This window comes from Neomonachus schauinslandi, chromosome 4 (assembly GCF_002201575.2).
Source record: "Neomonachus schauinslandi chromosome 4, ASM220157v2, whole genome shotgun sequence".
Taxonomy (NCBI): Eukaryota; Metazoa; Chordata; class Mammalia; order Carnivora; family Phocidae; genus Neomonachus; species Neomonachus schauinslandi.
In genome coordinates this window covers 19551138-19566059 of record NC_058406.1, presented here as the reverse complement: position 1 = coordinate 19566059, position 14922 = coordinate 19551138, and the positions used below count along the sequence as shown (strand labels likewise).

Here is a 14922-nt window from a genome sequence, read left to right as displayed (position 1 = left end):
GCTAAGGGTGGTCTCAGAAGTCCCTTGATTAGGGCATTGGTAAAGCTTCTTATTCTGGGGTAGTCAGTAACATGTCCCTTGCCTTCGCAAGGTCAGAAGACCAAATGGGAGCTAGAAATTCTTCCTGTAAAGGAAGGAAGCTAACACTGCCTATATGTTATGCATTGGGTGCCGTGCTAGACGCCTTTATATATCAGCGATTATTAATTATCCTCCTCTTCAAAGGTAAGGAAGCAGGCACAGGAGGCCATTCCTAAAATCTCATTGTTTTTAAGTGGCAGAGCTAAGTGTCAAACCCTTATCCACCTGACAACAATGTCACTATACTACTTCCATGCTATTACCCAGGAGGCTGGGCATGATTTTATAGACTGTTTCAGAGAACTCAAGAAACTCAAAACGTTGATTTTGAGACAATGGGATGGACTAAAATGAAAAGAAACTTCCTCCTCTCAAGAAAGGAAGGGTCTCCTACCTGCCTGAAAGGCTTTGGATGTTAAATATCCTGTCCCAGACAGGAGGATGGCTAAAAGGGTCTGAGAGTCAGAGGTGAAGGTCCACAGGACGTGGCAGCTGTACATTTTTATTTCCCCTACTTTATAAGATAGGGAAAATGGGGTATGACAAAGGGCAGAAATGTTTCAAATGGTTCAAACACTGAACAGGTCCCCAGACTGCCACACAACCCAACAGATAGCACACTCAGGGCCATCCTACAGGGAGGCCAAGCAAGGACCCAAACCCCCACCTGCCTCATCTTCCTCTCTATAGAACACAGGGCACCAACCATTCCTGCTGCTCTGAGTAAGGTCCAGGAAGAGAAGAGCAACTAGTTGCCCATGGCACACACCACCTATCAATGCATGAGGACAGGGTGCACAGTTTCACAAAGGGCATTACAGAGGATTCTACACTGCAGGCCTGGCATTTCCTCTATCACAGACAGCTGTGAGAACATTGTGTTATTTACATCAGGACCCCTCAGGCTAAATGAAATCTAATTCAATGAGCTACTAGCCTGGGACCCTTCATGATCAGAAGATCAGCCTTTTCTGAGATGATCTAGTCCATGTCATAAAAGGCTAGAGTCTAGTCACCCTCTTCTCTTTTTCCTTCCTGTCCCTGGAGAGGATGGGACAGACAGTTGAGAGGAGTCAGGATATAAATCATTACCTTGGATTTGGATTCTGTCTTGGGTGTCCCGTCTGCCTTATTGTTCATTTTGGTGGCTGGAGTTAACTTGACGTCCCCAAGGCCCATCATCTCTGGGCTGGCTGCCATCCCTATAAAAGAGAAAAAAATCTCAAGTCCAATAAGTTTGTGACATGAAGATCATTCTGGAAGAAATTCCTGGGATGAGCAAGGACTTGGATTTACCTGCTGAATTGTTGGCCATGGTCCCACCCATGGGATACGGGGGTCCCTGAGGGTTGATCATGCCAGCCATACTATTAATCCCTTGTCCGTAGGGAGGTCCAGTTCCCATCATGCCCCCCTGATTCATATTGGGGTAGCCTGGTGGCCTGAGGAAGAAGATGGAAAGTGAGAGAGAGACAAGAGTTAGACACATTGAGCTTTCATATTTGGAACTGAGCTAAATAGAGTTTGTGAGCCAAGATCATCTAGTGAGGCTTACAAGGAAAAAGTTTATGGGTTTCCCAAACCACAACCATGTACCACCTGACCCAGACATTCCTATCTACTACCTCCCACGAAAGGTTCTACGATGGTTCAGGCTCCAAAGAGGAAACCATAGCTCAGTTTTAAAGGATACAATCCTTGGAGAAGGGACCCCTACCGTGTCTCTTAAGTACTGCCTCCCTCTAAGTGTCAAAATGTGTTTCCATTTAAGGGCTTCTCTATGGCAAAAGGCCTAGATTTTACCACTCTGTCATGTCAAAACCCAACCAAACTGGACCCCTCATGGCACAGCACCTGGAGGTGCTTTCTTTTTTTCTTTTTTTTCAAGATTTTATTTATTTATTTGACAGAGAGAGACACAGCAAGAGAGGGAACACAAGCAGGGGGAGTGGGAGAGGGAGAAGCAGGCTCCCCGTGGAGCAGGGAGCCCGATGCGGGGCTCGATCCCAGGACCCTGGGACCATGACCTGAGCCGAAGGCAGACACTTAACGACTGAGCCACCCAGGCGCCCCGTGGAGGTGCTTTCTTGATGGACCTACCGCAAACTCTATGCTTCCATCATTCTGAAACACTACCAAACCCATCTCTTTACCATTAACCCCCCCATTCTACCTTAGTTCATAAGCATTCCAGTATACAAGAGTCACTGTAAGAACTGTAGCCACCAACAGAGGGGTACACAGACAGAGCCTTCAGAAGCCAGTAGAATCATATTCACTGAAGTGAATGGCCACCAAAGTGAGTGTCCAAGGAAGAATGGATGAATCTTCAAAGTCATTAAACCAAATCACATGAGCTCTCTGCACTTTAGTGCCAGATTCAAACACGAAGAACCACACAGAACAGTAGAGAAATGGCAAACCACAACCTTACCATCCTCTATTTCTCACACTACAGATCCAAGTTATATGTATCATTAAAATCCTTTTGGAAACCAAAAAACTAGATTGACAGAAGAAACGGAGAAACTCTGAAAACTTATTTTACTCATCAAAATAACCTATCCTTTCTAAAGTTCTTTACATACAATATCTGGACATGTGAAATTTGATACCAACTGAAGATGCTTAAGAATCAGCACTTTTGTTGGTTTTCTTTCCCACTGTAAGGAAACCCAGTTTTCCAAAGAGCTCTCGATAAAATACGTATTTACCAAAATGGCATGGTTCAGATCCAGAAGCATCTCAACAACCCAAATCACTTTACAATTTATTTCCTTCTGCTGACACCCTCTTCGCTTCCCAGGCCTTACCTGTTTTGGATAGAGTTGGCAGCAACATGCATGGCGACAGCAGTTTCTTGAGTTTTCCGATTCATGCCCCCTGGTGGGGGACACATCCCTGACCCAACCTGAGGTGGCATATTGGCCATGTTAGGGCCATAAGGCCGGTTGCCCATGGAGGCATGACTCATTCTCCCTGGAGGGAGTGTGCCATAAGGTGGGATGCCAGGCTGCCCATGCATCTGACCTCCAGCACCCATAGGGTTCATACTTCCGGCCATGCCTGCACTGGGGTAGTTAGCATTGGGCAAGGCATTATAGTTTGGCTGCCTGGGGTAGCCTCCTGGGAAGGAAAGAAGAGAAGACGCAGAGACTTGGTTAGTGACTCAGTAGCAACTTCTTAATCTCGCTCAGCTCTAAAACTCCAAAGATAATAAATGATAGGAATCACTCACTATTTGGTCTGATAAGAGACCAACTTCATGGCAGCCTCACCCCATTAAAAAAGGGGGGAGGAGGCCAGGAACACAGAGAGGCAGGCCTCAGTTGTCCTCTCATTCTAAAGCCAGTGCAGCACAGAGCAAGGCTGGCTGGCAGGCTCTGCTGCTACCCAGGCCCCTCAACTCCCAGAACTCCTTCCTTTCTACATAGGCAATCTGCCGTCTCTTCCATGTTCTGTTTAAGACATTTAGCTTTAGATCCACCCAGGGCTCGTTTTGAGGAAAGATACATTCCATTAGGACTAATTTACTCTAATTACCATTAAGTGTTTGCCCAGTCTTGAGCTAAACACCTTCTCCCCATTTTACGGATGAAGGAGAGACTCAGGGATATTCAGGGACGTTCCCATGGTGACAGTCCTGCCCTATTTTAGGGCCTGGCTTTGGTGGATTTAAAGCAAAGCAGTCCTACTCTTACAACCCAGAGAGCAGCATATGTATACACCTCTATGTACTCCTAACTGGGTAACATACTCACCCTGTGGGCCGTACTGACTCCCCTGGGGACCATAGCTCCCCATGGAGTTCTGCTGGTAGGAGCCCATGCCTGTGTGCATCTGTCCACCCGAAGGCTGACGCGGAGATAAGGCCGAGCCGGGCTGGGGGGGAACTGTACTGGGGCATCTGGGGGTTCCTCTGCATGTAACCTATTTGTGGGTAGTGTCCATATATTATTACCTCAGTACAATGAGAACAGATGTTCTCCCTTATCATAAGACCTCACCATCTACATTTTCTTTAGCAACTACCTATGAAGTCTCTACCTTATTTGCTATATAATTATGTGCTCTTTTAGGCACCCTCCAAAGTGACATTGCCACCAACCAGGGCATGCCAACTGTTTCTATTAAATGGGGGTCTGAAAAGACAAACAGCAATGACAACAAAATGGGACAGGATTTAAAGGGTAAAGATTTGATGCCAAGTCTTCAGTATCTGCTGACCAAATTAGACACAGTGTAGGAAGGAATCCATTAGAGCACAAACACTGAGAAACAACACTGGGGGGCAACACAATACTGGAGCCACCAACACGGTTAAACCCACTCTAACTTCACAATTCATTGCTGGGATTGTCCTAAGCTTCCTGGTCATACAATTCTCCAAAAGCTATCGTACAGGATAATCAAATGGCTCCCTTAGACTTCTGCACCTCCCTGAAAGCCCAGGGTCTCACCTCGATCTTGGGCAATGCTCGATTGGTTCATGGAAGGATGCATGATGCTGTCCGACTGGCCACTGGGTGGCCGAGGTGGCATCTGGTTGCCTGCTCCAAACAGAGAAAGAAGCCAGTCATGGCTAAGCCTGGAAATTCTAGCCAGGAGGTCATTTCAGAGCTGGAAATGGCTCCTGCCAAGGCCAAACCTCCCAGTAACACATACACAGAGGGACCCCCACCAAGGGGCTCCCATCTCTCTTCTTCAAATGCTGAATGGAAACTTCGCAAACATGAACCAGAGATGTTCTCTGTGACAGTGGAAGGCTGGGGCTCCTTGATATCACTGGGGGCCAGTCCCTTTTCCCTCTCCCTGAAGTCCAGCACTTGAAGGTACCTGGCACTGCAGCAGGCGAGAGTGGTCCTGAGCGAGACTGAGCAACACTGGCGGGAGAGCCAACAGGGGACGGGGAGGGGCCTCGGATGCCAGGCAGGTGAGGGGACGTATGAGGAGAGAAAGGAGACTGAGCTGGATTACTCTGCTCTCCTTGGCTGCTGGAAATCCCTGATGTGCTCACTCCAGGGCTCAGAGCTCCTTCTGTCCCCATGGGGAGATCGTCTATTGAACCAGATAGATCCTGAAACATACACATAAGCATATGGATTAGCAATGTTAGGCAGAAAGACTTCTTTCAACAGTTGTACTACACAATTAATATTTTACCTAGCCAACCAAGAGCAAACACACTGCACAAGTTATGTAGTCATGATACTAAAGCTTACAGCTGGCAAAACTCTATTCAGAGTCAGATAGAAAATATTTTAGACTCTGTTGGCCATTAGTCTTTGTCACAACTACTCAACTCTGCCACCATAGTGCTAAAGCAGTCACAGATAATCCTTCAACAAATGGGTAGACTGTGTTCTAATAAAACTTTATTTATAAAAACAAGTAAGTAGCCCATAAGCTGTAGTTTGCTGACCCATGGTCTATCTATCAGAGCAGATCATCTAGCATTTTCATCTTCTTTCCTGTCCCCAACTTTTTTTTTTTTTAAAGATTTTATTTTATTTTATTTTATTTTTTTTAAGATTTTTATTTATTTATTTGAGAGAGAATGAGAGACAGAGAGCACGAGAGGGAAGAGGGTCAGAGGAAGAAGCAGACTCCCTGCCGAGCAGGAAGCCCGATGCAGGACTCGATCCAGGGACTCCAGGATCATGACCTGAGCCGAAGGCAGTCGCTTAACCAACTGAGCCACCCAGGCGCCCAAGATTTTATTTTATTTTTGACAGAGAGAGACACAGAGAGAGGGAACACAAGCAGGGGGCGTGGGAGAGGGAGAAGCAGGCTTTCTGCTGAGCAGGGAGCCCAATGCGGGGCTCGATCCCAGGACCCTGGGATCATGACCTGAGCCAAAGGCAGATGCTTAATGACTGAGCCACCCAGGCGCCCCTCCTGTCCCCAACTTCTATAGTCACAAGAAAGCTGCTCTTTCAGTGAGACTTTAGTTCTTTTCTGATGGGGAAACTTGACAAAATACTGCCAGGATGGCACCAGGAGCTAGCTACAGGAGAATGTTAAACAAGTTTGGGCAACATTCACAGACCCCCTCTCCATCAGATTATTATAACCTACGTTTACCAAGGATGCACTTGCTCCAAGTTACCACACAGTAAACATAAAGGGTAGGACGTGGGAAAGGGACAGATTGTATGAGACAATTCCTTAACTGCCAAGAAGATCTGGGACTACATTCCTAACAACTGGCCCACAACAGGGATGAACAAATGTTTACCAACTGAGCAAATCAGTTTTCCTCCTAGCTTTGTTTTTTCGGTGAAAACTTGATGTTTATTGGGGGGCTTTGCTTACCTTGAATTCATCAGTACAGCGTTCACTCAAGGTCAGTAATCTCCTGAGATTAGCAACCAGGAGCTCAATATGAAAAATATTCACCACAGGAAATGCACACCTAGCCCCAACCTCATTCTCTAGCAGTATCACTGGTTCAACACCACACGTTAACTTCAGGCTGGGAACTAACTAAAGGATGAGAGCTTTGGGTAAGGGCTCAGATCTGGGAAACACCTAATGCTCAAATGTTTAAAAAAGAAGTTCTCTTAAAGAGACATCTGAAGAGAAAGGAGATCCAAAATGGCCTAAGTCTATTCCTATTCCTACAACAAGCTCACCCTAAAAAGATTAGCTCAAGATAACACTGACCCTGGAGTCTGACAATAACACTGAAGGCCAGAGGGCACCTCTTAGGCTCTCCCCAAAGTATTATGCTGGTTGGACCTTCTGCAAATCAGCTGGTTACTTCACTAAGCTGGGAACATTTCCGCGGAGTTCTATGGGAATAAAGCTTGCCCTGAAGGCAAGGCAGGCAGGTAGGTATGCATTTGTGCCTGTGTCCAGCTCTCCACTGTTAGCTCAGAAGTCAGAAAATGCTAGCTTTCCAAAATGCTAGCACACCATAGCATGCTTTAAATATGAAGTAAGAATTAGTCCCAGCATGGACAAGAACTCAAGAAGGCTCTCCTGTAGATAACACCAGAAGGTGTCTTCCCTTTCAAAGGACTAAAGTACCTGGAGCTATATAAAGCCCTGGGTTCATCCCAAGAAAGGAGAATTCCACCCCCATGTTGAGGGCTAAGCTATACCAGGGACACCTGGCTTCTGAGCCAAGGAGAATAAACTCAAAGAGGCAGCAGCAAGAAGACAAGAGAAGCCAACTGTGTAGACCTTGAAAGCCACTTGTTAGGCCCTGACCTGTAACAGAAACCACAGCTCAAAGCTTTCTTTTAGGGACCAGTAGGTTCCCTCAGCATTCCTTCCTTCAGGACCCATTCCTTATTGATCTGCCAGCTTCCGGTAATACAACTACTTGCTTACAGAAAAAAGAAATCAGTGTATTTTGAAAAAGAATAGGAATCAAAGGTCCATCCATAAGAACTTGGCCCTATTCAAATGGCTTTGGAAAATTAAGTGTTTTGAATTATCTTCGGTATGTATGTATGTATGTATTCATTGGCGGGGGCGGTTGAGGGAGAGGGAAAGAGAATCCTCAAGTAGACTCCCCGCTGAGGGCAGAGCCCGATGCAGGGCTCAATCAGGACCCTGAGATCAGACCTGAGCCGAAACCAAGAGTCAGATGCTTAACCGACTGAGCCACCCAGGTGCCCCTGAATATTTTTGTTTTTAATTAAACAAAATATGAATACTTTCATGGTAAAAACAGTTCATCAGATAGTAGAGGTAAAGCCAAAGTTCCCCTTTGCTCTATTTCTGCTGCCTTCAACTGAGGAATCCCTGCTCAACTGGGTATATACCCTTGGAAATCTGAGGAACTGAGGCGGGGGGGAAGGGAAGAAAAAAACCCAACAACGGCCCACCAACCACTGCTATGAGTCGGAACGGGGCCTACGGATGGCTCCTTCAGTCACACTTCTGTTAAAAACCAGGTTCTCCACAGATCCATAAGTGAATGTGTTAGTCCAGCTGAGAGATCCCAGGAGCCTGAAGAAAACACTGGCAACCCCTGGGACTGGGCTCTCAGGACCCTGGAGGTATCTGTGGTGGCAGCGTGGTGGCTTTCTTCACAGAGACACTCTGAGGAGGGCCGTCAGTTTTGGTAAAGTGCCCTGAGCTCCTTGGAGAAAAAGTGCTAAATAAACCACTGTCAACAGCAGCCCCACGTGGGCTGGGATGCCTGAGCACAGAATAATAGTGGGGAAGGAAATAGCATTAATCTTCTTATCTCTCTGATTTGGTTGGTTTGAGGCCAATCTCTCAAACTGTCATTTTCAGCAGATGGCAACTGGTCAGCATGGGGGTAGTTGATTTAAAAGAAAAATTTGTTTTTCTTTTTAAAGATTTTATTTATTTGGGGGTGGGGGAGAGAGAAAGCTAGAAATAGAGAGAACACAAGCAGTGGGGGAGGGGCAAGGGAAGAGGGAGAAGCAGACTCCTTGCTGAGCAGGGAGCCCGAGTGGGACTTGATCCCAGGACCCTGGGATCATGACTTGAGCCGAAGGCAGGTACTTAACCAACTGAGCCACCCAGGCCCCCCTGTTTTTCTGTGTTTTTGTTTGTTTGTTTGTTTGTTTTGTTTTTTTGAAGAACCAGAATGTTAGCATAGGAAGGGACAAATCATTTGCCATTTACCATCTGAGCACGTATAATGTGCCAGGCACTTTATGGAGTTCCTTACTTTTCTACTATTCTCGGAAACAGGTACTATTACCATTAACATGTTGAATATGTGCATGCTGATGCTCAGAGAGATTGGGTTACATGCCCAAGTCATCCAGCAAGTAAGTAGCAGAAACTAGATTTTGAACCCAGGTCTGCTGAACCCCAAAGTCTATGTTCTTTCTCTCTCCATTATGCTGTGATACTATATGGACTGAGAAAAAGTACTACACCTTTGAGTTAGGAGACCAAAGCTGAGTTCTTGGTACTTATCACTTGTGGCCTTGGACAAGCTGGCAACAAGCTGGGCCTGGTTTTCTCAGTTATACAATAGGGGGACTGGACAAATCTGACTTCATGGTAACCCTGGGCCATATGCATGAAACTCCACTGGCACCATATGGTTGGGGCCATATGGAATATGCAGTACCAGCAGTAACAGCCTGGAATGAGAGATATGACAACACACAAGCAGTGTAAGATATAAGACATATCGATCAGTCCCAGTAGCTTAATCACAGTAAATGTCTTCATTGGGAAATGGGAGGGCCTGGTGGGGAGGAAGACTCCAAAAGAAGTGTCTCCCCTCTATCTACATGAACAGATATGGCTCTGAATTCCATGTCCTTTTTATTTTCATTTTTTTAAAGTTTTATTTATTTTTTGACAGAGAGAGCGAGCGAGAGAGGGAATACAAGCAGGGGGAGTGGGAGAGGGAGAAGCAGGCTTCCCGCTGAGCAGGGAGCCTGATGCGGGGCTTGATCCCAGGACCCTGGGATCATGACCTGAGCTGAAGGCAGACGCTTAACCGACTGAGCCACCCAGGCGCCCCTCCAAATCCTTTTATTACATGGGACACACCTTTGCTTTCTACCCCACAAAAAGCCAGTTTTTCAGGTCTTTCGTTCTACAAAAAGTGGATGTCTGCTTGTTGAGTCAGACCTCAATGTGCCGAACAAGTCTGGCTTTCCACAACACACCTATCACACAAAGTTCAATCAACCCAAGCCCCTACTCTCCCTGGCAGGGGCTACTTTTAGCATTTCAAAACTCAGGGTGTCTTGGTTCTTCCAAAAGGGCCCACCTAACAGGTATCTTCCAAGAGGTCTATTGAAAGAATTGTAGCAATGTCCCTTAAGTGGAAAGATATCTTTTCCCAGGTTTGTTCTCTTCCAAGCATAATCCTGCTGAGAGATGGGAGGTGAGGATCAGCCCACTCAGTGCCCTGCCAGTTCCGAGGAAGCACCAGGGCCAGGGAGAATTTCCTCACGTGTTTCCAACGTGTTTCATGCATTTTATTGCTCATCTACCATGCAGATCAAAAGCGCTGGAGCAGGTCCAACTATTTCACACAGAATCTCACACTCCAGGCTGGCTACAGCCCCGAAAGCCTTCGTTTCTTCACTTGAAATACTGCCCAATGTTATTTTGGGATGTGACCTGATAGAGGAAGCCCATAGGGACTCCATGACGATAACTGTTCCAGCTGTGATTGGTTGCCCAGCCCCAGCAAGTGCCAGCATGGGTTTGTCAGGCTCTGCTGACAAACAGAACTCGGCAGCTAACACCTTCTCTTCACACCACAACAAAACCATGCCTGAAATCACACAGTCCATACCTCGTTGGAGGGGGGCAGGAGGTTGGGGGAGGCCTGCTAGTGCTCTCACAGGAAGGGCTGCAAGTTTTAACATGAACTGCCTCCCTGATGAAGTACATTTTCAAGCAGAAGATACCAGATCAGGGTTAAAGGAAGGGGGTTTAAACGGTCTCCTGACAGAGCCTGAGGATGACATCAGTTCGTTCTGCCAAGCAGATTAAATAACATCAACAGGCAAGTCTAAAGAACAGGCTCATGGAAATGCTCAATTCAGAGTTTTCTCATAAATTTGGATGAGTCCTTGAGAAATGGAGCTTTTGTTAACCCCTAGATGGAGTTCTCATCCTCTTTCAGTTGAGAAGAGCTTTTGCCAAGTTGTGCTGACTACTGGCGGGGAAACCACCCACCAAGAGAACCAGGTAAATCCTATATATACACTTATGGGTGGGTGGGGTGTGTGTGTGGGTGTGTTGGGAACCTTGCAATTCAGCCACACTCACTTAAATGACTTCCTTGAATGAAAAAAAGCCCAAATACACAGCCCGAAATGACCAGATCTGCACTGGCACTTCTCAAGTGTACCGAACAGATTCATGGCCACGGCAGGAGGCTGCTCCCATGCTGGAGAATGGGAGGAAATCCTGAAGAACACAGAAAAGATTGGCAGACTCGACCCTTGAAGAAAGGTAGACAGCATTTCTGTCTGGAAAGGAGAGAAACTTCAAGGAAAAAGGAGTACGGCGAACATAATTACATAGGAACTACTTAAGGCAAATAAGTTTTGGGGAGACCTGGTTTTTCATAAAGACTTCCTTAAGCAACTTATTTGTCAAGGATCAGGGGAGAAGAGGCTACCTCTACCAAATACTTCTAAAAAATATTCAGTACAATAAAGTTTCATTCGTAGGTTCTCTTTTCCACAATCTTTGCTAAATGGAAGAAAGGGTGATCTGACTCCAGAGTTACAGAACTCTGATGAGTGGTCACAGCCCAACAGATGAGCTGCCATCTCTGCCCAGAGAGCAGGCTAGCTCGTGCTGGCTGAAATGCCAAGAACAAATCAATACACAGAACAGGCTGCCTCTTACTACTGGTGGTACTTTCGAGTTGGGGCTAAGCAGGTGGCTGAGAAGGGAAAAGGAAAGACACAGAAGACAGCACCATCTTTCTAGCTTAGGACCAAACACCATCTCCTGCTTGAACTACACCCACTGTTTGGAATAGCAGAAACTGCTCTGGGAAAGGCTAAGAGAACTTGATCTCCTAACCCCTACCCCAAGTTTCCAAAAACCCCTAACCAAACTCCCTCTTCTCTTTTTCAACAATAGGTTATTGTTCTGGGGATAATGGGTCATTTCTTCCTGGTACTTTCTGGCTGCTTGATGGGGGATGCACAGTAAAGAAGGGTCAGAACTCTTCTGGTCTCCAGAATGCTTTTCAGAGGCCCACCTCCAAGAGGAAATCTCTTATATATACATGTCAGAGTTCATAAATAAAACTCAGGGAGACCAAATCTCCAAATTCAAAGGATGCTGGAAAAAGAGGAATAAAGGAAGTCTCTTTGTACCTCCCTCTTGAAGGGAAGCAGAACAAACACAAATATGTGACTCTCACGTGCTTAGCCCTCAGGTACATGGCTGGCTTACATTTAATTCTCACAACCATCTTCTAGATGCAGTTATCTTCCCCGTTTTACCAAAGCAAGAGCTCAGAAGTTGAATGACGTGCCCAAGGACAGAGAGCTATCACATAGAAGAGAACTCGAGTTCAAACCCACATTCCTCTGATTTCAGAGCTTGCGCTCTTTCTACTGTAAGGTGGAAGCTTGCCACTATCAGAAGCTAGGTTCCATGCTCCAAACAAAGCCTGGAAGCCCGGCCACAACCTGCCTCTGGACATGTTGAGGGACTACCTCCATGGCTCTAACAAGTTAACCTCACTAGGCCTTGCTTGGCTCTGTAAAGGAAAGACTAAAACTAGATAATTTAACTCTATAAGTCTACAAATGCTACACACTCCCCTCTTGCCTAGTCGCTTTTCCTATAAACCATTCTTCCTTTCTAAACCTTCTCTCGTGGTTTATTTCAAATCAGCCCTTTCATCTATAATTCTCAATTTAAACTTACTTTTGTTACACTAAATGGTATAGTACTTTTTCTCACCTCTGGGTCTTTAGAAGGGTACTTAATGTGCAGGGAGTTGGGAGGGGGGGAAGTAGAGAGTGACTCAGAATCTAGGGAGACCCTCAGGAAGCTAAGTCCCATGTAGGCTGGTATCTGATCTCTGCTGGTATTCATACTGAATGTGCTCTACCCCTATTATCAGGCACAGGGGTGTGGCCCAGAGAGAGAAGTCAAAACACCCGTGGCCTCTAGATGGCCTCATCTCAGGCGATTTCAAATCCTCACCCAGCCCTGCAGTCACCCTCCTAACTGCAGGACAATTAGGCTTTGTTTAGGGGCTCCATTCCCCAAACTCTAAGGTGGGGAAGCTCCCTTCTGGGGGGCAGAGGCCAAACAAGCTTCAACCCCCTGCCCACAGGTGTGATCCACCCGGGGTGGGGATGGGGGAAAGGCACCAGAGCCCTCCTCTAACACAGCAGCGTGGCCCATTTCCCAGTCACTGAAGAGAACTGGGTAGGAAGGCCAATTACCCGAAGTCGAGCTATAGGTGCAACAGACTAAAATCATTTTTTGCCTTGGAGACTTCAAAGACCAGAACAGCTTTGGAGGGGCAAAGCCTCAACAGTCAGCACAACTTCCTTGGCCCTTCACCCTCACCCCAGAGGCGATGCTTGGACTGGCTGTGGCAGGACTGATGGCACTGTGCTGAATCTGCCTGTAGGACCACAGCAGGACCAGGCTAGCTCCTCCTACTTTATTAGTGACCAGAAAAATGCCAGGGACACAAAAGACAACATGCTTGAGAAGCTACTCAGTGAATAATCTACTCAAAAGCATCCTCTGCAGACCCAATCTCTGTTAGTTTTCTCTCTTTCCTTTAACCTTGATCCCCCACCATAATCCCATACCTGAGCTCTAGACCTCCACATGGAGGGAGGGACTCTTGAGTGCTGGCATCAAGGGAATGAACTCTCCTGCCTAAAACTGCAAAGTACAACCCCAAACAGGCCCCGGCCACTTGGGTAAGAGCACTTGATGGAACTGCAGTGCAGGGAAGGAACGTCTGGAAAGGAGGCTGTTGGGAGGCGGGGCTCTGTGTCACTGGAGAAATTTCAATCTAATTACAAAATATAAGAACCCGCTGTTCTAATCCACCTCAGCAAAATCTCTTGAGGTAGGTCTGCCCCTTTGGGTGGGGGCCGAGGGCGTTTCTGCGGTGAGAAAGGGGAGAAGAAAGACTGTGGGGCTGCCTGCACTCCTGCGGTGGGAGCCCCTGCAAACAGCAGCTTGGCCACTGCAGCAGCCATTGATTTTCCAGGGGTCGATATTCTGCTCCCACAGATCTGCTCGGCTAGAGGTTTAATCACATTGAGTGCTTCTGCTCAACATCTCCCCTGCACTTCCCCCTCCCCAAACCAATAAAACAAACACCTAACACAAGCAGAGTCGACAATGGGTAGATGTCTCTCCCCACAGCTGGCCCCCACCCTCAGAAAATTCTAAATACCAGCTCCAAGGGAGCCCAAGCTACATGGGCAGTCCACACGAAGCTGCAGAGACAGACCCACAAGTGCCAGAGAACCTTTTAACCCACTGAACAACACTCCCATACAGACCCTTCTAATAATTCTGAGATTTTACATTAAAAACTCCAATTTCCCAATTCGTGAAAAAAATAGATCCTAGAACTCCCCACAGTGTAGCAATCAGTTGAAACCTTGTTTTCCAGTTTGCCACAGTCCCCACCAGGCCTGTAAAATACCACGTTACCTACCTGACCAGCCTTGGACACACACCCCTCCCCTGCAAAGGCTTCTCACTTGGGCCAGGAGAGAAATGTCTTATCTAGTCAGAAACCACCTCCTGGCCAAAAATGTACAGTGTTTTAAGGGTCACTAGCTAACAGACTCAAATCTGAAAAAAGTGAAACTGGGTCAGAGCTGGGCCTGAGTTAGAGCAGTCAAGAACAGTGCATATTTATGGAAAAGGGCTGTTCTAATCCCAGCAGGAAACAAGCACTGTAAAGCTTGAGAAAGCAAAGAAGTTAGGAACTCCCTACTTTTCCCCAAGTTAAGCATTTCCTGTTAGGAAAGCCAACCACATAGACCTTGTTCCACCAAGATCATCAGCTGAAATCCTAGAACTTGAGCAAAGAGGACGGGGAAAAAGGGGAGAGGAAAGAAACACAGAAAAGGCGGCAGAGTTCTAGATATGAGAAGTGTAAGGGAGAGAGGGTGTGGCCTTAGGCTTCCACCTCATCTAGCTGTCCCTCAGAATTATAGGCAACCACAAAGCGAGCAAGGATACAACATGCACAAATGGGGAAGGAAAGGTTGGCACTGTGCTGAACACAGCTTAGACCAAGGTCCAGGGAGCTCAATGGCCTCCTTGGTTTGGTATTTAAACCCATAAATATGTTATTTGCCAGTGGTCTTCCCTACCATGGCCTACTGGTCTAGATAAAATCCAAAGATTTGGGGAAGG

General features: G+C 46.7%; 1 protein-coding gene across 1 annotated transcript in view; it reads right to left on the bottom strand.

The window, feature by feature from the left end:
* ARID1A (AT-rich interaction domain 1A) overlaps positions 1-14922 on the bottom strand; it is a 68759-nt gene that overhangs the window by 12374 nt on the left and 41463 nt on the right. Inside the window, 7 exon segments of the mRNA XM_021684144.2 lie at positions 1174-1283; positions 1378-1523; positions 2895-3207; positions 3843-3969; positions 3971-4011; positions 4542-4631; positions 4918-5158. Coding sequence (XP_021539819.1) covers positions 1174-1283; positions 1378-1523; positions 2895-3207; positions 3843-3969; positions 3971-4011; positions 4542-4631; positions 4918-5158 — 1068 coding nt within the window.